Source organism: Rhinatrema bivittatum, chromosome 7 (assembly GCF_901001135.1).
Source record: "Rhinatrema bivittatum chromosome 7, aRhiBiv1.1, whole genome shotgun sequence".
In the NCBI taxonomy this organism is placed as follows: domain Eukaryota; kingdom Metazoa; phylum Chordata; class Amphibia; order Gymnophiona; family Rhinatrematidae; genus Rhinatrema; species Rhinatrema bivittatum.
In genome coordinates, this window is record NC_042621.1 from 119,282,655 (window position 1) to 119,306,264 (window position 23,610).

Consider the following 23,610-nt stretch of genomic DNA (forward strand, 5'->3'; position numbering starts at 1 on the left):
TTGATCACAAGTATAAACAAACAAGTGATGAAATAATAGCATCAAGTTCTAGAAAGTAAAAGTAAGTAATGTAAATGCATATTTTGAATTCGCCAGTCCCTTTGTATTTTAGGAAAGGGACCCCTGTATTTTGGGATATGCATACTTTGCATTCCCCTGGTGTATTGGGGGACTTGGCTTTAGAAGCAGTCCTATGCTTTTTCCCTAATGTCTGCGTATCAGTACCCTGAACTTTAAAAGTCAGGGCCCAGCATTGACTGTCGTCTAAATCTAATTCCCCTTTTTCTGGTGAGAGGGGAAGGGACTGTGCTGACTTGTATGGGGTGACAGGTGGGAGAGAGACTGGTTGGGGTGGTGGCTGGTGAGAGAATGCAGCCTGGTGTGTGTGGGGGATGTGACCTGTCACTTACCCTCTCATCAGTCACTCCACACACACCAGGCTGCCTGTTTCTCACCAGTCACCACTTCATCCAGTCTATCACCCCCATACAGTTACCCCACTCACCGGGAGGCAGGCGTAACTTCAACAAAGGTAAAGGGGGGTTCTAGGTAGGGCTGAGGGGCGGGTTAGGTAGGGGAAGGGAGGGGAAGGTGCAGGGGGAGGCAGGAGGGGAAGGTGCGGGGGGGTGGAAGGAAAGTTCCCTTCGAGGCCGCTCCAATTTCGGAGCGGCCTTGGAGGGAACGAAGGCAGGCTGCGCGGCTCAGCGCACGCAAGTTGCACAATTGTGCACTCCCTTGCACGCGTGCTGACCCTGGATTTTATAACATGCGCACAGCTGCACGCGCATGTTATAAAATCAGGCGTAGATTTGTTCGCGCCGGGTTGTGCGAACAAATCTGCGCCCACACGCAGGTTTTAAAATCTGCCCCTTATTATTTTGTTTTGCGGTGCTCCCAAAATGAGACAAAATAGACTGTTTCATTGCAATTGTCTATTTCATTTAAAACAATTGCACACCCCTAATGCCTCATGCATACTTGCTTGTAGATGGAGAAAGCAAGTAAATATGCTTCTCCGTAGACTGGAGGATGAATTAACCATTCTTAATATGTGCCTATCTCCCTGGAGAGTCAACTAGCTCACAAAAACTTAAGCTTTGGAAGGGTTAATGATGCAGCCTGTGCACGCAGAAACTCCTGTGCATGCTCCCTAAAATTCTGAGCTCTTGAATGCTGAAGTCCGTATGTGCACCATTGGAAGATGTCACTTATGCATAATGGCTAATTCATCCTGCCTTATATGGAGAACCTTGTTTACAGGTCAGCAAACTTGCTTTCTTATTTTTCAGTTGATTGAGGCTGGGATTGTTGCTAGAGTAAAACTTTGTAGCCCTAAAAATTTATTTTGTGACCAGTCAGAGTGGCACAAGGAGAATGATGTAGGGCCAGTACAAATTTTTGCAGTCCTTGAAAAATAATTCACTCCCCACCCTTCTCTTGTTGGCAGGGGAAGGAAGAGAGAGAGGTGCCCAAGAACAGTGGCAGCGCCTAAAGCTAGTGTAATGCCACCACCCTCAACAACAGCATATATTCTTTTCCAGACCTCCATGCATACACAATTAGTGCCTCCAGCCCACCACGACAAATGTTTTTTTCTTCCTAATGTCATTCAGTTGCACACCCCTAGGAACATTTGCATGTGGAGTGCCTCTTCCATTTATTAGGATTAGGCTGGGGCTTCTTTTCTGTCCAAATAGGATTGAAGCCCTGGGGCCTTTCCTCCTCCAATGCAGGGTTAGCAGTGCTCCCTGTACTCTGAAGTGGAAGGCTGATGGCAATACAGTAATGTCTCTCCTGACTTGATGACTGAGTGACGGCCAGAGGAGAGGAAAAAGAGCAGGTGACAAGGATGGCTTTTACTCCAGCCCTGACAAGAAGTGGATCATAGAACTGAGCACAAGAAGTGATTGAGGAGGGAGCATAAAAGTCAATGATCATAATAATGTAACTCTGAGTTAAGTTTTTGAAACTTTTTTTGGTAATACTACCACTCTAAATCTTTTTCTAGGGCACTGAGAGGTCCATATTCAGTAGCATTTTTCAGCTAAGTTCAGACTTTGATAGACAAATGACACTGTTTGAAAATCTAGCCACACTCAATGACCAGCACTTATCTAGCTTTTTATCAACTAAAAAGTTAGCCGGATAAGTTGGGGGCAAGGGAGGGGGTGTTCAAGGCAGACTTAGCTATCCACCTACCTTAGTCAGATAAATGCTAATATTCAGCGCTAAGTGGTTGTTATCCAGATAACTTTGGGAGTGCATGAAAGCAAGTCTTAAAGTTAGCTGGATAAACAAATCCATCTGTATTGAGAGGCACAGACGTGCACTGCTCAATATCTGAGCAAAGTTTGCCGGATAACTTTATCCGGCTAACTTTACAATCCAGCCAGCAGCTAAATATGGATCACTGAATGTTTGCGGATGTATAGTTTGAAGGGGTTTTCTTGCGATAAGTTGTAATGAATATTGTGAAATCAGAATTGGAATGATATGCCCATGCTACTTATATGGGAGAGAATTGCTGGTTTGTTTACATTTCCTATCCTCTTTCTACCCAATTCTGGGTGTTGAGGATTAAGTAATCATGACTCCACTATGGTGTCTGTAACTCTTTGTTTTTTTTCTGGGCAGAATATTGCAGAGTTTTGCCACTGCCTTCTGCACCCAGTCTCCCTAGGTGCCTCCCATCCAGTTTGTAGCCAAGCCTGACCCTGCTTACCTTCTAAGTTCTAGTGAGTTCAGACTCTCCCAGACTTGTCAGGCAGGGAAGAAGAAGGTAGCTGAATGGATAGCAGTGTGCCTGCTGTAGGATTTGCAAGCAAGAAGACTCCCTGTAGTTTCTGTATTTAGATTTTGTAGTCTAGAACCTGCTAACATATAGTTCTCTTTGCTTACACCTACCTTTTTATTTTATAGCTGAGAAGATAGTGCCAAAGAAACCTCTGCGTTTTTCCTGCTTCCTGCCAACTGTTCAGGAACTGAATGATATTAAAAACAAAAAGAAGGTAAAATAGAGGCCCACTATGTCTTATGATTATGAGACCTGAAGTTTTACCTTAGAAGTCAAAATAATCAGCAGCACTTCTGTCTCTCTTTCTGCCTATCTTTCATGCCTCTGCCTTGTCTCCCTAAAACCAAAGAGAATTTTGCTTACTAGAATAATGGAAAAGCATGATTTCAGGATTGCACAGAGCCCTGCCTTCCTTAGTCCAGTCAGACCTTTGGTGCCTGTTCTGCCTTTGCAGTTGATCAGTAAACCCTGTTTTAGCTATATCTGAACTGAGATATATTCTGGCTAGAATACATAGATGTTAAATTAATGCTGTTTTTTTAATTTATGCTTTTTTATTTGTTTTTTTTATATACCGTCGTTCCAACAGAAGATCACAACAGTTCACATAAATTGCATTTGATTGCATTGTATAATATTGTATTAACAGGTTCTTATTTAAAGTAATTATATCTATTTTAATACTATTGAATAATCAAAACATTCAAAGTTAAAAATCTAATATTGATATTTACTGTTTTAGTTGTGAATAGATTTTAGTCAATTATTTGCTGTGCTGAGAAGTAATATTTCTGGAAAAATAATGTTCATTAAGTGGTTTATTTGATATTTCTTTACATAAGTTCATAGGCATAAGTTCTTGTTTGAATTTATTTTTTTCAGTTAACAGTCTTATTGATTCGGGTAGTTCGTTCCATACTTTGGGTCCTACTATTGTAAACATTCATTCTCTTATTTGGGTTAGATGAGTGTTCAGATTTGAAGGAACTGTAAGAAGATTTTTGTTTTGAGATCTGAGATCTTTGCGGTCTGTAGCTTTTTATTGTTATTCCTGGAGGAGGTGGATGATAGTTGTTTATAATATTAAAGATGAGGGATAATACTTTGTAATGGATTTTGAACTTTATTGGAAGCCAGTGAAGGTTGATTAGAAAAGGGATAATATGATCACATTTTCTAGTTCCTGTAAGGAGTCTTGCTGAAGCATTTTGGAGAAGGTGTAGTGGTTTAATAGTGCTTGCGGGAAGGCCCAACAGAAGTGAGTTGCAGATGGTTGCAAAGTGAGGTTCAAAAATATTAAAGTTTGTTGGACTGTGCAGAATGTATTTTAGTTGTATTTGAATTGGGATGCAGTCTGGCTACTGTACAGAGTTGTTGATAAATCAGAAGCTTAGTTTGTGCTGTTCAGATATGGTGGTGTGGGAGGTTTGCAGTTATACAATGCTTTAATAAATCAGTCTTTTAAGGGGACTTAAATCATTGCTGACTTTAAAGGAAACAAAATTAGAAACAGTTTGGCAAGTAGTATTTTGACTCAGTCAAGGCAATTCTCAGTCTGAACTAGTATTTAACCAATACTCAAGCACTGTTCTGTATAGGTTTGATGTCTTCATATGAGATGTTCAGTCAAGGTCTTATCTACCATGTGGACAATGAAGATTGCAGGAATAAGGATGTTACTGGTGTTATCTGGTGGTATAAATGGTGGTGTGGCAGAAGTCTAACATAGGCTATTCAGTGTGGTCTTACAAAATTCATTTGTAGAAGAAACCAAACTAGTCTTTAAAAAAAAAAAAAAAAGTCTGTGCCTCATTCTGTTATGTGTATCCTTTGCCAATCTGAACCCGACAAGAACTGTAGAAATAAATATTAATGTTAATTGAACTAGTGTTTTTAATTTCAAAAATGTGAAAATTGATTCTTGCGTGTGTAAGTCCAGGTAGTATGCAAGCCTTTTCATATATGCCAGAATATTATTGGGGAAAAGCAAAAATGAAAAGAATAAATTGGTTTCTGTATGCAATGCAAAATATAAAAATGAAAAATACCAAAACAAAGCAGAATGCCATAAAAGACAAAAATAATTTGAATTAAAATATCATAAAAGTGCCTTAGAATCCACTGAACTGTAAACAACTCTGACCATACATCACTTATATCTAATCATCGACTACTATTTTTGGTTTGTCTTAATATTCTTGTTTTATTTTTCATACTCTGATTCAAAGTCTACTGTGTAGGGTGAACCCTTAGAGAAAAGTGACTCTTTTCAACACAGTTCTATCCACTTATAATCACTAATCAGTTCAAAAACCATGTATACTCAAAATAAACTAAATATGCCTTTCTTTATCATCCATGCCAGACCAGTCTAGACAAGTGGGTTATTTCCCCCTGCCAGCAGATGGGGGGGACATAACCCACTTGTCTGGATTGGTCTGGCAGGATTAAAGGAAATGAAATAACAGGTAAATTTGTTTCACCATCTTGTCGCTTCTCTTTTAATCCAGAGTAGGTATGTTATGTGATCTACTGATACTGACTCAAGAGTATGCTGACCACAGCTGGATGACCCAACACTGGTGTTTTTTCACAATGCTAGCTTATGACAAAGCTGTAGTGAAAAAAATATGAATAATAATAAAATATTGTCAAACTAAATCTTCAGGCCAGTCTTTTTGCAGAAGACTTCTAGCCAATAGATACAATTGGTGGGAAATTCAGTTGCAGTGAATGGAACAAAGTCCTGTTAGTCACAAGAACACAGATCATTCAATTTCTCTTGAGTACTGATAGACAAACAGTATTTAAACATAAATGCATTTTTGTCTTCTGTAGAAAGAGCTTATTAAAATCATCCTGTGTATATTGGGTTAAGATTTCTCTAGAGCTGAAAATTTAAAGTCCTCAAAAGAATGTTATAGGGACTTACAGTTTTGAACAAGTGGAGCTTCAGTTCATCCTCTCCTCAAACAACTCAAATGTTCTAAAATGTGTATGTGTGACTGCTCCTAGAGGTTTTCCCCAATATACACCAGGTTGCAAGAACACCAGATCACATAAAACTTCCACACTTTTATGCATAGTGTAAAAGAGAGATTTCACTACACATAAAAGTGTGGGAGTTATTCATGTGCTCTGGTGTATATTGGGGAAAACCTCTAGGAGCCTTCACAAGCATTTTAGTTGTTTGAAGAGAGGTCGAACTAAAGTTCAGTCTTTATAACATTCTTTTGATGACCTTAAATTTGTGGTTATAGGGAAACCTCAACCTAATATATGTGGGGGGGATTTTAATAAGCTCTTCCTACAGAAAGAACAAAAATGAATTTGTTTTAAACACTTTGCCCCATCAGGACTCAACAGAGAAATTAATTGATCTGTGTTCTTGTGACTTACAGGACTTGGTTCCATTCACTGCGATTGAATTTCTCACTGAGTGTATCTATTGGCTAGAAGGCTTCTGCAATATGATTGGCTATATGGGCTATTCTTTACACATTACTGCCTGGTATTAGTTGTTCAACAGAGATATTCTTGCTCTTATGCCCCTGTTTCAGATTTTGTCCTTACCCATGGATAGCGTCAAGTTTAATGATATCATTGTAAGCTTGACCAAAGCCTGAAGATTTAGTTAGTTTGATGATATTTTAATATTATTTTTTCATTATAGCTTTGACATAAGGACTCCTGAGGCAGGCATTGTGCCGAAATACCGGTGTTGGGGCATCCGGCTGTTGGTGAGTGTGCTCTTTTGAGTCAGCACCAGTAGATCATATAACATATCTGCTCTGGATTAAAAAAGAACAACAAGATAAGTGTAATTTAATTTGTTTTGAATATACATGGTTTTTGAAGTGATTGGCAGTTACCGGTATATATGGACAATATTGTGTTGAAAGGAGTCATGTTTCTCTAAGGCATCACCCTATACAATGGATGTTGAATCATAATATGAAACATAGATAAGACTATTAAGATAGAAATAAATATGATTAGATACAAGTGCAGTATGGGTAGAGCTGTTTACAGTTCACGGATTCTAAGGCACTTTTATCTGATACCATTTTTAATTCAAATTATTTTTCCTCTATCATCAGTCAGACCCAGGCCAGACCAGTGGGTTATGCATGCCCAACCAGCAGATGGAGACAGAAATCAAAAGGCTTGCTGATGTCACCTCCTTATGTACCTCCATTCTGACAGCCTACCAGTATTCTTTGTCTAGCAGATGGTGGTAAGCAGTCCATGCTGTGGATTTTGGCCTAGGTAGAGGTGGGTGAACAGGAATGCAGATTGAGGATGGCTTCTGGGCTGAAGAGATATTCCTCCCTCTCTCAGTTGAGAATAGCCATAGTTTGATTTGGCTGCCATGCTTCATACTCCCAGGGTGACAGTCTCAGTTCCCTCCTTGGTTAAGCAGAGACCTGGAATTGTAAGACAGCGGATGGCAGCTCCTGAGGGTGACTGTATGGATCCCTCCTTCTTGGGGCACAGTCTGGGCAAGTGGGAGACCTACCAGTGGGTAAGTGTTTGGTCATCCCTCGCCTTCCCCAATTCACACCTTCCTCCTGCTGGCCTCTTTAAACTTTTTTTTTTTTTTTTTTAGTTTCCTTTTACTGTATCTTTTGCCTCTATGTTGAAAACGGCAAGAAAAAAAAAAGCCAGCGAAGGGAAGCATTGCAGGTTTGTTCTGAAGCAGCTAGCAGACTTGGAGCATGGTGGGACTGCAGGGTGAGACAGGGGGGAGTTTTTCCCTAAGCTGTGGACCCAACAGTGAATCTTTAGTGCAGCAGAAGCAATGACTTACGGGGCACGTGGGCAGCACGGCGCTCGGACCATTTCCATGTGCATCTTCAGCAGCAAAGAGGCAGCCAGTTTTGTAGTGTTGGTGGCTGGCTGTGGGACAGTTTGGAGCTTTGGTAGGATTGCTTGGCCAAGTGCAGTAGATTGCTCTGCAATCAACTCGGTCAGCCACATTCTAGTTCCCGCCAGTGGGATTGGCAGCCATGTTTCGTCAAGGAGAAGTCGCAGGGCTCTCCCTTGCTCTATCCTGTGTAGTGTGGTGCAATTATATTGGATCTGTGTGAGACTGCGGATGGCTTCCCACTTTAGCTGTAAAGTACCTTTCCAATCTGGCAAAGGTCCTTTCTTCTTCTTCTTCTTTATTGGTTTCCAAGTGTGTGGAGGAAATTGGGAAGGAAGGAGAATTCCCTCCAAAGGAGAGGATATCATTTTCCTTTATTGGGAAGCCATTACCTTCTAATGTTTAAAAAACATGGCTTTTTAAACAGGCATTTTTACAAGGAGACGGGAAAATAGAAATTATTCAGGAATAAGCAGATAAACACCGACACACAGTACTTATGACAATACAGTAGAGTAGTCTATGAACCCCACATCACAACTAGCATATTGATAACACTATGTATAACAAATTTACCCGTAAAAGTACTTTCAGTCCACTCGGTCATGACCCACTTCTCTAAAAATTATTTTGTCTAATGATATATTGTAACTGAACCTTTGACGGCACCTGTTAGAATGTACTATAGTACACTTTTACTTACATTAAATGTGCCTACATGTAAACCGTTGCGATGGTATATAACTTAGCGATGGTATAGAAAAGAGTTTAAATAAATAAATAAATAAATAATGTCACCTGGAATAGCAGATAAAATGATGACCAGGGCCTACTAGGACCTCTCCTGTATATGGCAATGTTAGCTTTGAAAAAGAAAAGAAAAGACCGCTTCCGATGGAGGGTTCCTATGGCTTGATGCAGGATCCCCAGGTCCTGAGCACCTGGGATCACAGATTTGACCCCCACTGCTCCTTGTCACTCCATGGAGGATGTTGCAGGGAGAGGAGACCAGCATCTCCATGTTGAGGGGTATATCTGGCCATGGCTGCTTCCTTAAGAAGGAGGTGACATCTGTGGTATTTCCATTTTCCCTGTACGTACCCAGATCAGTCCAGACTCTTGGGGTTTTCCTCCCTTCCAGCAGATGGAGACAGAGAAAGTTTTACTGACACTGCTACTTAATCACACGTGCTACCTGCAGTTCCTCAGTATTTCTCTGTCTCCAGCAGATGGTAGATGGGTGCAAAACCTGCAGTTCTGCAGTCTGGGCAATTTTTTTCTTTTTGAGCCTTCCTTCTGAGAGTTTTTGAATCCTGGTAGGTTCTTCCCTGTCCGGTTGAGGCAAGCAAGCTGGGGTTTGGTGACCCTTGTGTGTGCTCGTACTGTGTGCCCGTGGGGTGTAAATCTGGTGGTCGAGATCCCTCCCCTTCAAGAGGCTGCTCAGGCGGATGCTGGCTCCACACATCCCTTTGTTTCTGAGGCAGTCTTTTCTTTTTAGACTGCCTCAGTTTTGAGTGCTGAGTAAAGTTTAAAAAAAAACAAAAGGCAAGTAACTGAAGGCAGGTGCACGGCTATGCTGTGCAGGAGGCTTCCTCCTCAGCTGAAGTAGGTTAATTTTTTAATCTTGTTTTTTTCTTCGGCTTCAGTGACAGGCAGCAGGCAGCTTCTATCCGGGTACGATGGGCCACGGCCCAGCATGGTCACGGCTTAGTCGACTTGGGCTGTGCGCCAGGTGCTCCGAGGGCGGGGAGGGTTCATCCGCTCATCCCCCTGCTGTGAAGCAGCATCGGAAGTCCCCCACTCCTGCTTCAGCGTCGCTCCGGGGGCCTGACCAAGGTGCTGATCCTTTCCCAAGCAGTGTGGGAATGGTGGCCATCTTGGATTCGCTGTCTGCTGTTCCCGTACTGCCAGGGGGAAGGGGATGCTCCCTGTGCTTGGCTCCAGCTCATTCGGTCTCCAGCAGCGATCAGGGGCATTTTGAGGGGGAAGAGGGCCTTATGCTGCAGGTTTCTAGCTCCTTCCCTGCGGGGTCTGGGGCTTTCAGGCCTTTCTCTACAGATTTTGTGCTGCTGCTGAATGAAGCTTATCTAGCCAAGCAGCTTGTGCGGCAAGGGATTCGTGGTCCCGGCCGGCCCAGCTAACTGAGGGGCATATACGGTATGCCCGAGACAACGGATTTCTCCAGTGGCAGAGGTTGCTGGGTCCCCCATTGGGTTTCTGGCCCAGGGGAAGATGGTCCGATGTGTCTGGCGAGCTCTCGTGAGGGCAGAGAAGGTTCCAGTCCTGGATGTTTCCATATATCTGATGGACACGGTGGCTGGAAGTGCGGGTCAAGACAATGATCCGTTAGTCCCAGTTCCTGAAGGGTATGACCAAAGGTAGTTTGTCTTTTTAGAAGAGAAGAGGCTTGATGCCTTGCTACCTTTCACTTTTCAGGTTCTGGGGTTAAGATCCACAGGAGGACCCTGATTTGGAGGGGGAAGATTCGGTCCTGGATGGGATGTGGGTGTTCCCCGATGGCCTTCCCATATCACAAGTCAGTAAAGAAGCTGGTGGAAGCATAATGGGGAGTCCCCAATTCTCGATTAAAGGTGGGAAGAGCCATGGCGAAGCTTTATCCATTGGCCTGAGCAGGCACTGGACTGTTTGCTCTTCCTAAAGGTTGATGCTGCGGTTACTAAGAGGATGAAAATCCCTGTGTTAGGCTCGCGACATTAAAGGACATTTAGGATTACAAGTTGGAGGTGCACCTCAAGAGGATTTTTGAGGTTTCAGCTCTGGTTTGCATGCGGCTATTTGTACCAGTGTTATGCAACGTGCTTGTCTCCGCTGGGTGCAGCAGATGAAAGAAGACCTGCCCAACTAGGGCAAAAAGGCAGACAGGGCTGGGAGAGTTGAGGTGGTTGTGGTTTACGGAGCGGATGATCTGTATGATTTTGGTTCGTATTTCCTCTCAGATTATGGCATCTGCAGTTTCCACCAGAAGGTTGCTTTGGCTGCATAACTGGGCGGCGGATGTCTCCTCCAAGGGGTGACTAGGCTCGCTGCCTTTCAAGGGTCAACTCTTATTTGGTGAGGACCTTGAGCATTTGATGCCATAGGATAAGCCTTAAGGACAAGAGGTTTTTTCAGGTTCATTCCTGTTTTCAGGGTAGATAGGACTCGTCTTCCAAGAGCGGTGGCTGGCCTTCAAAGACAGTTTCCCTTTTGGGGACAGTCCTGGAATCAATCCTTTTGGGGGGGCCGAAAACCATTCCGAGGGTGCCATATGGGGGAATGCATCCGGGCGTAAGTCTTTCGCAACGATGCGAGGCTGGTCCACTCCATCGTACCTATTATAGAAGGTCGCCTGTCGTGGTTTTACGAGGACTGGGCCAGAATTACTCAGTACTAGTGGGTTCTCAGTGTGGTAAAGGACGGCTACACTTTAGAATTTGCTCGACCCGACCGCGATTTGTTTCTAGTTTCCCCATGCGGTTCCTTGGCCAAGCAGCTTGTGCGGCAAGGGATTCGTGGTCCTGGCTGGCCCAGATAACTGAGGGGCATATACGGTAGGCCCGAAACAGATTTGCTCTGGGGGACAACGATTTCTCCAGTGCAGAGGGAGACGCTGGACCGGCTGCGCCACCTGGGGCGATGATTTTGGTACCCAGCAAAGAAGATATTCCATTTATTTTGTGGTCCCAAAGAAAGAAGGGGCTTTCTGGCCAATTTTTAGATTTAAAGAAAGTAAATGCAGCTCTAAAGGTTCTGCGTTTTCAGAGGGAAACCTTAAGGTCAGTGATTATGGTGGTTCGCAAAGGAGAGTTTCTGGCATCTCTGGATCTCTGAGGCCTATCTGCACATCCCCATTCATCAAGACTCTCAGCGTTTCCTACAATTCATGATTCTGGGGCAACATTTTCAATTTCAGGCAATTCCTTTCAGATTGGCCACGGTGCCACACACCTTCACCAAGGTGATGGTGGTGGCAGCAGTGCTCCGGAAAGAAGGAATTTTGGTGCATCCGTATCTGGTTGACTGGCTTATCAGGGCAAAGTCAGAGGTTCTTTGTCGCCAGTCAGTTCAAAAGATTGTTTGCATCCTCCAGTCGCTAGGTTGGGTAGTGAATGTGGCGAAGAGTCGCCTGTTACCGACGCAGTCCCTGGAGTATCTCTGGGCTCGGTTCGACACTCTAGTCGGCAAAGTGTACCTCTCAGAGGAGCACGTTCTGACACTGCAGGGACAGATTCGGCGGTAGTTGCAGGTGCCCAAAGTATGGGATTATTTGCAAGTTTTGGGCTCTATGGCCTTGACCCTGGAGTTAGTGCTGTAGGCCTTTACTTACATGAGACTGTTGCAGAGGATACTTTAGGCTTGATGGAATCCGATCTTGGAGGAGTTTCAGCTCCTATTGCCACTCAAGGGCGTTGCACAGGAGAGCCTTTCCTGGTGGCTTCTAACTTCCAATCTTCGGGGTGTGGCTTTCGAAGTTCCGGATTGGGTGCTAGTTACTACCGATGCTAGACTCTCTGGTTGGAGAGCAGTGTGTCAACACAAATCAGCTCAGGGTGTCTGGTCTGTGAAAGAGTCTGTGTAGTCTATCAACCGGCTAGAGACCAGAGCGGTTCGCTTAGCCTTGCAGGAATTTCTATATTGGTGAGAGGTCGGTCGGTGAGGATTCTCTCTGACAATGCGATGATGGTGGCTTATATCAGTCATCAGGGCGGAACCAAGATTCAAACAGTAGCCCGGGAGGCACAAGAGTTAATTCTTTGGGCAGAGCAGCACCTAGAGCAGATAGCAGCATCCCACATAGCCAGGGTTGAAAATGATCAAGCGGATTACTTGAGTCAGACGGTGTTGGATCCGGGCGAGTGGGAATTGTTGGAGTCTGTGGTGCAGCTAATTTGTGAGTTTTGGGGCTCTCCCTATGTGGACTTAATGCCATTTCTTCTGAATGCTAAGGCCTTTCGCTTTTTCAGTCAGAGGCGAGAGCACAGGGCCGAGGGCGTCAATGCTCTGGTTCTGCCCTTGGCCGCGGGTGGTCCTACTTTCTTTCCTCCCTGGCCATTTGTGGGCAAAGTGTTATGTTGCATAGAAAAGCATCAGGGACGTCGTGGCTCCAAAATGGCCACGACGTCCGTGGTTCAAGGATCTGGTCATCTTGGCTGTGGATGGGCCAATTCGGTTTGGTCATCTGAAGAGCTTCTCCGTCAAGGATCCATATTTTCCGACCAGGCTGCTCTCTTTTGTCTAGCAGCATGGCTTTTGAGAGGTGGCGTTTGAGACATAGCGGTTACCCAGAGGTGGTCATTACTACTTTGTTGCAAGCCAGAAGATCTACTAATATTTCCTGTGTAAATGAATGGAAGGTTTTTGACTCCTGGTGCTCCACAAAAGGCGTTCATCCTCTCAGGTCTTCAGTCGCTGACATTTTGTCCTTCCTGCAAAAAGGCTTTGCCAAAGGCTTGTTTCTTAGGTCTCTTAAAGTTCAAGTGGCAACAGTAGGTTGTCTTCATGGCAAGATTTATGCACAGCTGGACGTTATTCGATTCCTTAGTGGGACAGAATTTGCGACCTCCGCTTCGGCGGGTTTGTCCATCCTGGAATTTTAATCTTGTCCTCAGGGATTTATGTGAGGCTCCTTTTGAACCATTCTGGAGAGCGACGCTGAAGGACTTGACTCTTAAGGTTGTTTTTCTGGTGGCCATATGTTCGGCTAGGATGATTTCGGAGTTACAGGCTCCGTCATGTCGTGACCCATTCCTTCAAATTTCAGATTCAAGGGTCTCGTTGAGGGCAGTACCTTCCTTTTTGCCAAAAGTGGTGTCAGCGTTTCATGTCAATCATACAGTGGAGCTTCCAGCCTTTCCTACATTGGACGTGACCACACTTCATGAGAGGGAGCTCATGTTCTTAGATGTGAGAAGAGTTTTGCTGAGCTATCTCAAAGTAATGAATGACTTCAGGAGGTCAGACCACCTTTTTGTTCTGTGGAGAGGACCAAAGAGAGGCTTTCAGGCTTCTAAGGCTACTATTGCTCGTTGGCTTAAGGAGGATATTTGTTCCACTTACATTATTCGTGGTCGTCCGATTCCAGATGGATTGCATACTCATTCTAAGCGTTCTCAAGCAGCCTCGTGGGTGAAGGCTCAGCTTGTTTCTCCACAGGAGATCTGCAACCCAGCAACTTGGAAGCTGCTACATACTTTTGGTAGACACTATCATCTGGATGTGGGAGATACGGGCTCCCCATTTTTGGCAAAAGTGTTCTGCGAGTGGAACTCTCCAGGTCCCACCCTGAATAGGGAGCTTTGGTACATCCCAGGAGTCTGGACTGATCTGGGTATGTATAGGGAAAGGAAAATTGGTTCTTACCTGCTAATTTTTTATTCCTGTAGTTGCACAGATCAGCCCAGAACCCGCCCATTCTGTTGAGGGGGGAAGAGTCATCCGCTCATTCTATTTGTTATGGCAGAGTATATTTCATAGTTTGTAAGTTTTGAAAGTTTAGACAATTTTGAAATTTTGTTGTGATTGGCTTGGGCATAAATTAATACTGAGGAACTGCAGGTAGCACATGTGATTAAGTAGCAGTGCCAGTAAAACTTTCTCTGTCTCCATCTGCTGGAAGGGAGGAAAAACCCAGGAGTGGACTGATCTGTGGTACTACAGGAATGAAAATTAGCAGGTAAGAACCGATTTTCCTTTTGGCATACTCTGTGACAGGCTGAGGACAAGGAAGGAAAATCGTCCATCTCAGCGGTGGCCCCTTTGGATTGTATTCAAAATCCTTACAGCTGCTTCCCACTGCTACATCCACAGGCCTTGAGAGACCTGCAGTGGTTATTGCCAGATGCTCTAATTTGAGGGAGGCCACTTGCTAGCTACATTCTACTCTTAGCTTCTCAGGAAAGGAGTCAGAATCCATTTCCTATTGTGGGTCAGTGTTGCTGAGTTGTCTGGGTGCTGGCTTTGCTAATTCCACCCTGTGGGCCTCATAACATGAGGGTGACAGTTTCATCTACCTCATTGCAATGGATGTAGGAAGTTCAGCAGGGCCAGGTGGTTCCGGCCAGGTCAGAGCTCATCGGAACAGAGGTCCAGACCTGTTTCTAGAGTTTTTTCATTCCATGGATAGACAGAACTGTAGGTTCCAGCTCCTCTAGAGTGGCACAATGAGTCTCTGTGGATTCTGCCTCTGGTGTGGGAGGTGGGCAGTGAGCTTGATGTCTGTCTTCCTCTCTTTTGCAGCAGATGTGGTCCCAGATCCTGGTGGATCAGTGGGTCTTAGGTGATGATAAAAAAAAAAAAAAAAAAAAGGTTGGGGGTTGGGGGGGCTATTCTGTGGCTCTGTGCATTAGACATCAACCCCAGAACAGGCAGAACCCAGTTAAAGGCCAGCCTAAACAGTTTACTGGCGTTTATTTATCCTGGTTTCGACACTGGTATAGTGTTTTCTAGTCTCTGGGCTGTAAACAGAGAGACTGAGTTCTACTCTGCAGAAGCTTCTCAGCTCGGCGATCCTTTTGGTGCCAGTACTCCAGCAGGATTAAGGTCACTTCTTTATTCATTCATGGTCCCAAGAGAGAATAGGTCCGTTTGCTACGAGATAGGACTGAAGTAGGCCAATAATGCTTGGCGAATAGCCTACTTGAAGATGGAAACTTCCAGGTTGGTTATCATGGCAGTTCTGGAAGGAATCATTTCTGGCATCTCAGAGCTAGTGGGAGCTTATCTCCCCAATTTCATACGGGAGAATTCTTAGCATCTTCTGTGATGACGATGCTAAGTCACCTTTATAGTTCAGGTTCTGCCCTCTGGGTTTGCACGCAGCCCCGAGAACGTGTGTGACAGTGATGGTGTTGGTGCAAGCCGTGCCACGTGAGGACTGTAGTTAGGAACACCCCTTTTTGGTTGATCGCCTGCTTTGGCGAAGCCCTGTCAAGGGCTTCACCAAAGCAGGCGATCAACCAAAAAGGTTGAGTTCACTAATGAGATAAGTAGAATGAGTCCAATGGAACTAGAGTTCAGCAGTCATTTGGTTCCAACATTGGCCCAGACCAGGAAACCAGTGGTGTTGTCCTGCCTCCGGGTGTTTGTCACGATTGAGGGTCCAGCTAGAGCTGGGAAACCCCCCACAGAGGGCACCAAAGGACTGCCTTGGAGAGAATCCTCTGCCTGTACCAGCCACCTTGAGTTCTAGTGGCCGGCAGGACTTAGGCTGAGGCTGGAATTAAGGTGCAGGTTGGAATTTGGAGAGACAGGTTGGAGATAAGGACTGGAGGTTGAGGCAAAGCAGGACTGGAAACAAGGACTGGGGACACGTGGAACTAGGCTAGACAGGCTGGGCAGACTGGGACAAGGCAAGGCAGTGAGCAGTACAGGGTATGGATACCAAGGACAGGACTAGGCCAGACAAGACGGAACAGAATAAAGAACACAGAGGCCTGAAGACAGCAGTTCAGAAGGCCTGCAAGCCACCAATCATAAGCCCTGGAGGCCAGACAGGGAGATCCTAGGAGGCCCTGGAGGCCACAGTCTAGGCAAGGTGGAACTAGAAGGCCCAGAGGCCACAGGACTAGGCAAGACAGAGCTGGAAGGCCCAGAGGCCACAGGACTAGGCAAGACAGAGCTGGATGGCCCGGAGGCCACAGGACTAGCCAAGGCTGAGCTGGAAGGACCGGAGGCCACAGAGTAATACAAGGTAGAACAGAGCCAAGCAGGGAGCTGAGTAGATTAGATGACAAGGCATCAAGTATTGCAAGAGGCAGAGCTAAATAGGCCAAGCCCTGCCAATTAATGAGCCCATGGAGACTATGGCTGGAGTGAGAGCAGGTGTAACTCCATGGGGACTTCCAATGGCAGGGAGGCTGTATAGTAAGCTGGATCCTAACAGCATTCAGTTCTTTGCAGCCGCTGGGATCTAGTGCTGTGGATGCAGGGCCATATGCATCCCTTTCCAAGAGGAATCCTGATTGCACAGCTTCCCAGTTACAAAACCTTTGGTTTTCAGGTGCAATTCCTGTTCCAAAGCTTTTCTGGGCAAAGAACACCAACATAGTTGTTGGACCTTGCTTGTCTTGGGGGGTTTGCTGGCAGGCTCTTGAAATGGAGAGAGTATTTAATGACGTATGCCTGGGTCATGATGCCAGTTGACGAGGCTGGGAGAGTGCATTGGCCTGTTGGCTCAGGGACTCTAGACGTCCTGCAGTTCAGCAGATTTCTGTGACCTTGTGTCCCATTAGTGGAGACGTCAGCAGGGCTAGCATCCGACAGTATCATGGCAGGAAGCTACATAGTTCATTCGGGGAGGGTTTGGGCTCCTCAGTTGTTATTGGAGATAGGTTTATTTCCTTCTGGGGAGGCCTCGAGCATGGGAGCCTGGTTAGCATCCCTTTTGGCAGACGCAGAAGCTAGCTTGCAAAGTCTTGGCCCTGGGGACATGGTTCCTTTTCCGGGGGGCATTTGCACTGACTTTTCATTGATAAGCAGGGCTGAATTAGCCATAGTCTGTGGGTGATGTTATCTGGCAGCACTGAACAGATATTTCTCTCCGAGACAGAATGGAGAAACCTCGTGCACAGCCAGTAGGTGGGTACTTAGAAATTTATGGGAAAAGACAGATGCCTGTTTGTTTGGGAGCAGTACCCTAGGTCAGGTTTGATTGTTAAAGGGGAATATATATTTTTTCCCTTCGCGAGGGGCTTCCTGCTTCAGGAAGTTGTAGAGAGTCCAGTGCTGCTACTGATTGTTCCAGTCTGGCCGCATTAGCATTAATATGAGCTTTTCTTACTTCACCTGGTGGCTGTTCTCTAGGGCTCCTTCTCCATAGGAATAATTCTCACAGGACAAGCAGGATGGTAGTCCTCACATATGGGTGACATCACAGGATAAAGCCCAATCACGGAAAACTTCTGTCAAAGTTTCCAGAACTTTGACTGGCCCCTACTGGGCATGCCCAGCATGGCACTAACCCTGCAGCCAGCAGGGGTCCCCCTTCAGTCTTATTTTTTCCGCGCAGCAGTTGCCTCGCAGTTAAGGAGTTCTGCAGAGATTCCTGACAGGAAGTTTCCTCACAGAATTCCTGAAAGTTAATTTGCCCACAGGGGTACCTCCTCGAACTTTTTCAAGCCACGGTACTCCGGTAAGTTTTTACCCATTTTCCGTTGATTACCGTCGCATTTGGCCCTCGCGGCCTACTGGCCGTCGACCGTAACGCGGCTCGATTTTTTTTCCATGGCCATGGCTTCGGGGTTCTGTCGGTGCCCGGACTGTAATCGCACCATGTCTATCACAGACCCCCATAAAGTCTGTGTAATGTGTCTTGGACTAGAGCACGATGTCTTGACCTGCACTAAATGTGCCCTTATGACACCAAAAGGTCGCAAGGCCAGAATGGAGAAGATGGAACTTCTCTTCCGCGCTCAAACCCCGACTCCGTCCATTGCATCGACGTCGTCAGAACTGGCACCGTCAACTTCGCGCCGGCATCGACGACATCTCGGCCTCCGACACCCTCTACTCCCCCTCAGGACCGAGGGGATCGTAGAGACAAACATCTCCACAGGCATAGAAAGTCTCGGACCATCGAGGGAGCGAAATCATGGACCTCGCCATCGTCCGAGCTGCCGTCGAAGAAACCCCGTCCAGAAAACGCACCGACCTTTTTGGCGACCGGGTCACCGAGGCAACCCTCCCCTGATAGGGCATCAGGAGCCGCAACTCTGCCTTTAATGGTGGTCCCTCCGGCTATGCCTTTGCTTCCTTATTCTGTTCCGGAGCCAGGGCTGCTTGCTCCAGGTCTTTGAGAAGAACTGGACCGGATGGTTCAGGAGGCCATCGAGAAGGCGATGCAACGACTCCAGGTTCCTCCTGCACTGACACTGGTACCGACTGTGGAACCGATCACCGACCCAATTCCAGCAGCTTTGGCACTGCTGCTCTCCAGGATGGAGAGCAGCAGTGCCAAAGCCGATGGACCCTGGGTCACCGATGGTGCCGGTGCCCTCCCCGCTCACTTTGTCATCGGGAGGAGAAACACCGTTTCGCATTCCTCCTTCAGGAGTTCTGCCTCAGCCATCGATGCCGATACGTCCATCACCACCGATCCAACTATCGGTGCAGATACGCCCGTCGGCGCCACCGAGCACCCATCAATGCCCTTGATGGTGCCTTCGATGCCTTCATCGGTGCCTCCGATTATTCCTTCGATTCCTTCGGAGCCTAGACCAGGACCTTCAGGTATCCCACCATCCCGTCCCTCTCTACATCCTAGAGGTGCAGGTGCTGATTCCTATGATACCTGGACTGATGATTCCTCACCAGACACCGATGATTTGCCTTCACCACCTTCACCCACTGAAAGTAGAAAGCATTCTCCTCTAGAGGACCTTTCCTTTATAAATTTTGTGAAGGAAATTTATTTATTTATTTATTTATTGTTTTTGTTATACCGAGTTTCATGATAGGCATCACATCAACCCGGTTTACAAATAACAAGGAGTGTAAAGCATAACGTAATGTAAAAAACAATATTTTCAATAAGAACCTTGAACTTTAAATACAGTGAATCAGAAAAAGGGAGAGGGAAAGTTACAAAAAACAAGGAAAATAAACTTGGGATGGAAGGGGAGAAATTGAACAGCACAATATTTACATTGTCTGAATTGGTCTGAATTGGTTCCCTTCCAATTACAGACTGAACAGGATGATAAACATCAGATGATGGAGTTGCTCCAGTTCCTGGATGCTCCCAAAGTAATAACCTCCATCCCTATCCACCAGGTTCCCTTCTGGATCTCCTGAAGAAGAACTGGGAACATCCTGGCTCCATTGCTCCAGTCCACAGAAAAGCTGATACTACCTATTTGGTGCTGTCAGCTCCGGGCTTTCAGAAACCACAATTGGATCACCAATTTGTAGTGGTAGAATCTGCACAGAAAAGAGCAAAGAGGTCAAAGCCTCACACTTCCTTTCCCCCTGGCAAGGAACAGAAGTTTGTAGATGCCATTGGTCGCCGAGTCTTCCAAGGATCAATGCTTATCTCCCGAATTGCCGCTTATCAGCTCTATATGACCCAATATAACAGGGTCATTTTTAAGCAGATACAAGACTTGATGGACTCCCTGCCTCAGCAATATCAAGATCAGCTCCAAACCCTAGTAAACAAGGGTTTTGAGGCAGGCAAGCATGAGATCAGATCATCTTGTGATATCTTTGATACTGCCACTAGGGTATCTGCAGCTGCTATTTCAGCGAGAAGGTGGGCCTGGCTCAAGTCTTCTGACCTTCGCCCTGAGGTACAAGACAGGTTATCCGACCTACCCTGTGTAGGAGATAATCTGTTTGGAGAACAGATTCAACGGACAGTGGCGGAACTTAAGGATCATCATGAGACCCTAAGACAGCTCTCTCTGATGCCTTCTGACTATTCTTCTAAACAGCCCTTCAGAAAGGACTCTAAAAAGTCATTCTTCCGCCCGAAGAAGTCCTACCCGCCACCAACCAGATCCTGTGCCACAAGACCTTTTCAAAAAGCACAGTCTCGTCAAACACGTAAAAAGAAACCGCAAGCAGCTCCTCAACCAGGGCCTGCTTCAAGTTTTTGACTTCCACCTAGAGAGCAGCAGCCAGATTCCACTGCCTCACATACCAGTGGGAGGTCGATTGTGCCACTTCCACAACATATGGCACTCAAATTACCTCAGACCAATGGGTACTAGCGATAATTGCTCATGGTTACCATCTGAACTTTCTCTCCGTTCCACTGGACTCCCCACCTCTACTGACGAGGAGAACATCCGATCACTCCATCCTTCTGGAAGAGGAGGTCTCCCTCCTCCTCCAGTCCAAGGCAATAGAACCAGTACCCTACTCTCAGCACGGCCTAGGGTTATATTCCCGGTACTTTCTAATCCCCAAAAAATTGGGAGGCGTTCATCCTATTCTGGACCTACGGGCCCTCAACAAGTACCTCCAGCGAGAGAAGTTCAAGATGGTAACCTTAGGCTCGCTTCTTCCTCTTCTACGAAGAGGAGACTGGCTCTGCTCTCTGGACCTCCAGGACGTGTACACTCATTTTGCGATAACTCCATCTCATCGCAAATACCTGAGGTTTCTAGTAGGCCCCAAGCACTATAAATACAGAGTGCTTCCATTCGGCCTAGCATCTGTGCCACGAGTCTTCACAAAATGCCTCATAGTAGTTGCAGCCTTTCTCAGGACCCAAGGTGCTCACGTCTACCCCTATCGGGACGACTGGTTAATCAGGGCTCTCACTCAGCAAGCTGCTCTGTCGTCCCTCAATCTAACCTTACACACTCTAATTTCATTAGGATTTCTCGTCAACTACGACAAATCCTACCTACTTGGTCCTATCTCAAACCTTGTCGTTCATTGGGGCAGACTTGGACACCTTCCAGGCAAAGGCTTTTTTGCCTCGACAGCGAGCTCTCACTCTCATGTCTCTTGCACACCAGCTGCAGTCTCAGCACTCCGCGACTGCACACCACTTTCTCATCCTGGACACATGGCGTCCTCAGTTCAGGTCACACCAATGGCCCGTTTGGCCATGAGAGTCATGCAGTGGACTCTAAGGTCTCAATGGACTCAAAGCATTCAGCCCCTGTCGACCGTTGTCCATGTAACCGACTCTCTCCGTCAGTCTCTAGCCTGGTGGAAGAATCAGATCAATCTCCTCCAAGACTTGCTCTTTCAGGCTTCAAACCCTCAATTAATTCCAACCTCGGATGGGGAGCCCATGTGGCCGATCTGCAGACACAAGGCTCTTGGTCTCCAGAGGAAGCCAAACACCAAATAAATTTCCTGGAGCTTCGAGCAATCAGATATGCTCTCAGGGCATTTCAGGATTGCCTCTCAAATCAAGTTATCCTGATCCAGATGGACAACCAGGTGGCCATTGGAATGGGGCACCTTGTGCAGGAAGCTGCAGAGATTTGGGCGGAAGCTCTCTCCCATTTGATGTACCTCAGGGCTACCTACTTGCAGGGAGTGGACAATGTGTTGGCAGACAAGCTGAGTCGCATCTTTCAATCGCACGAGTGGTCTCTCAACCCCTCGGTGGCGAACTCCATCTTCCAACAATGGGGATATCCTCAGATAGACCTCTTTACGTCTCCTCAAAACCGCAGAGTAGAGAAAGAAATTCTGCTCTCTCATTCGCAGCAAACACTCTCAGCCCAAAAACGCATTCTCCCTCTCGTGGGCAACCGGTCTACTCTACGCATACCCTCCACTTCCTCTTCTCTTGAAGACTCTCGTGAAGTTAGTCAGGACAAGGGAACCATGATCCTGATAGCACCTCACTGGCCACGCCAAGTATGGTTTCCAATACTGCAGGATCTCTCCATTCGCAGGCGCATTCCCTTGGGAAAGAACATAAGAACATGCCATACTGGGTCAGACCAAGGACCCGCTTCTGATCACTCAAAATGACGGGTGCCTCCGCCATCCCAATCTTCACGCCTTGTCCCTGACGGCATGGATGTTGAAAGGTTAATCCTTCAGCCACTTAACATTTCTGAACCAATTTCCCGTGTCTTGATTGCTTCACGGAAGCCTTCCAGAAGAAAATCTTACTCTTACAAATGGAAAAGGTTCACGTCATGGTGCTCTTCTCAGTCCCTTGACCCCTGTTCCTGTCCAATCACAAAGGTTTTGGACTATCTCTGGCATTTATCAGAGTCAGGTCTAAAGACTTCTTCTATCAGAATGCATGTCAGTGCGGTAGCCGCCTTCCATAAAGGTATCGGGGATGTTCCTATATCAGTACAACCCCTTGTAACACGTTTTCTGAAAGGCTTGCTTCACCTCAAGCCTCCACTTCATCCTCCGGCCCTTTCTTGGGACCTCAACCTGGTTTTGGGTCGAATCACCATTCGAGCCTCTTCACTCTTGTGAACTTCGATATCTCACATGGAAAGTGATTTTCCTTCTGGCGATTACTTCAGCTCGCAGAGTTAGTGAATTACAGGCCCTAGTTACCTATCCGCCTTATACTAAACTTCTGCAGGACCGGGCGGTACTCCGCACTCACCCTAAGTTCTTTCCTAAGGTAGTATCGGAGTTTCACATTAATCAATCCATTATACTACCTACATTCTTTCCCAGGCCCCATTCCAATCCAGGAGAACAGGCTCTGCATAACCTTGACTGTAAACGGGCTCTAGTATTCTAGCTAGACCGTACAGCTGCCCACAGGGAAAGCACTCAATTGTTTGTCTCTTTCCACCCTCACAAGTTAGGGAAGCCTGTGGGTAAGCAGACTCTCTCCTCCTGGTTGGCAGACTGCATATCCTTTTACTATAAGCAAGCGGGCATTCCATTTCAAGACCGTGTTAAAGCACACTCTGTAAGGGCCATGGCAACTTCAGTAGCACACCTACGATCGGTGCCGCTTCCTGACATTTGCAGGGCTACCACCTGGAGTTCTCTCCACACTTTTGCAGCCCACTATTGCTTGGACAAAGCCGGAAGACAAGATTCCATCTTCGGCCAGTCTGTCCTTCGTAACCTATTTACAATGTGATGTACCAACACCCTTCCGCCTGCCCGGTGGGGTTCAGGATGCCCTCTACCAAATTCCACCCCAGTTGTTGTGCCTGTTGCACGCCTTTGGGTACATTTGGTGCATGTTCAGACATCCTCAGCTCGGTACTCACCCATGTGTGAGGACTACCATCCTGCTTGTCCTGTGAGAAAGCAAATGTTGCTTACCTGTAACAGGTGTTCTCACAGGACAGCAGGATGTTAGTCCTCATGAAACCCGCCCGCCGCCCCACGGTGTAGGGTTCTTAACGGCCGCCCCACGGTGTAGGGTTCTTAACGTTTTATTATTTTATTTTTCAGCACTGCTTGTAGCTTTTAAATAAGACTGAAGGGGGACCCCTGCTAGCTGCAGGGTTAGTGCCATGCTGGGCATGCCCAGTAGGGGCCAGTCAAAGTT

At 46.3% G+C, this 23,610-nt stretch overlaps 1 protein-coding gene across 5 annotated transcripts in view; it reads left to right on the forward strand.

Annotated features, from left to right (window-relative positions):
• Positions 1 to 23,610, forward strand: part of GBF1 (golgi brefeldin A resistant guanine nucleotide exchange factor 1) — a 739,811-nt gene that overhangs the window by 457,706 nt on the left and 258,495 nt on the right. For all 5 annotated transcript variants that reach the window (XM_029609015.1, XM_029609018.1, XM_029609019.1 and 2 more), the window contains one exon: positions 2,920 to 3,008. In XM_029609015.1, the coding sequence (XP_029464875.1) occupies positions 2,920 to 3,008 (89 nt within the window). The remainder of the gene's footprint in view (positions 1 to 2,919; positions 3,009 to 23,610) is intronic.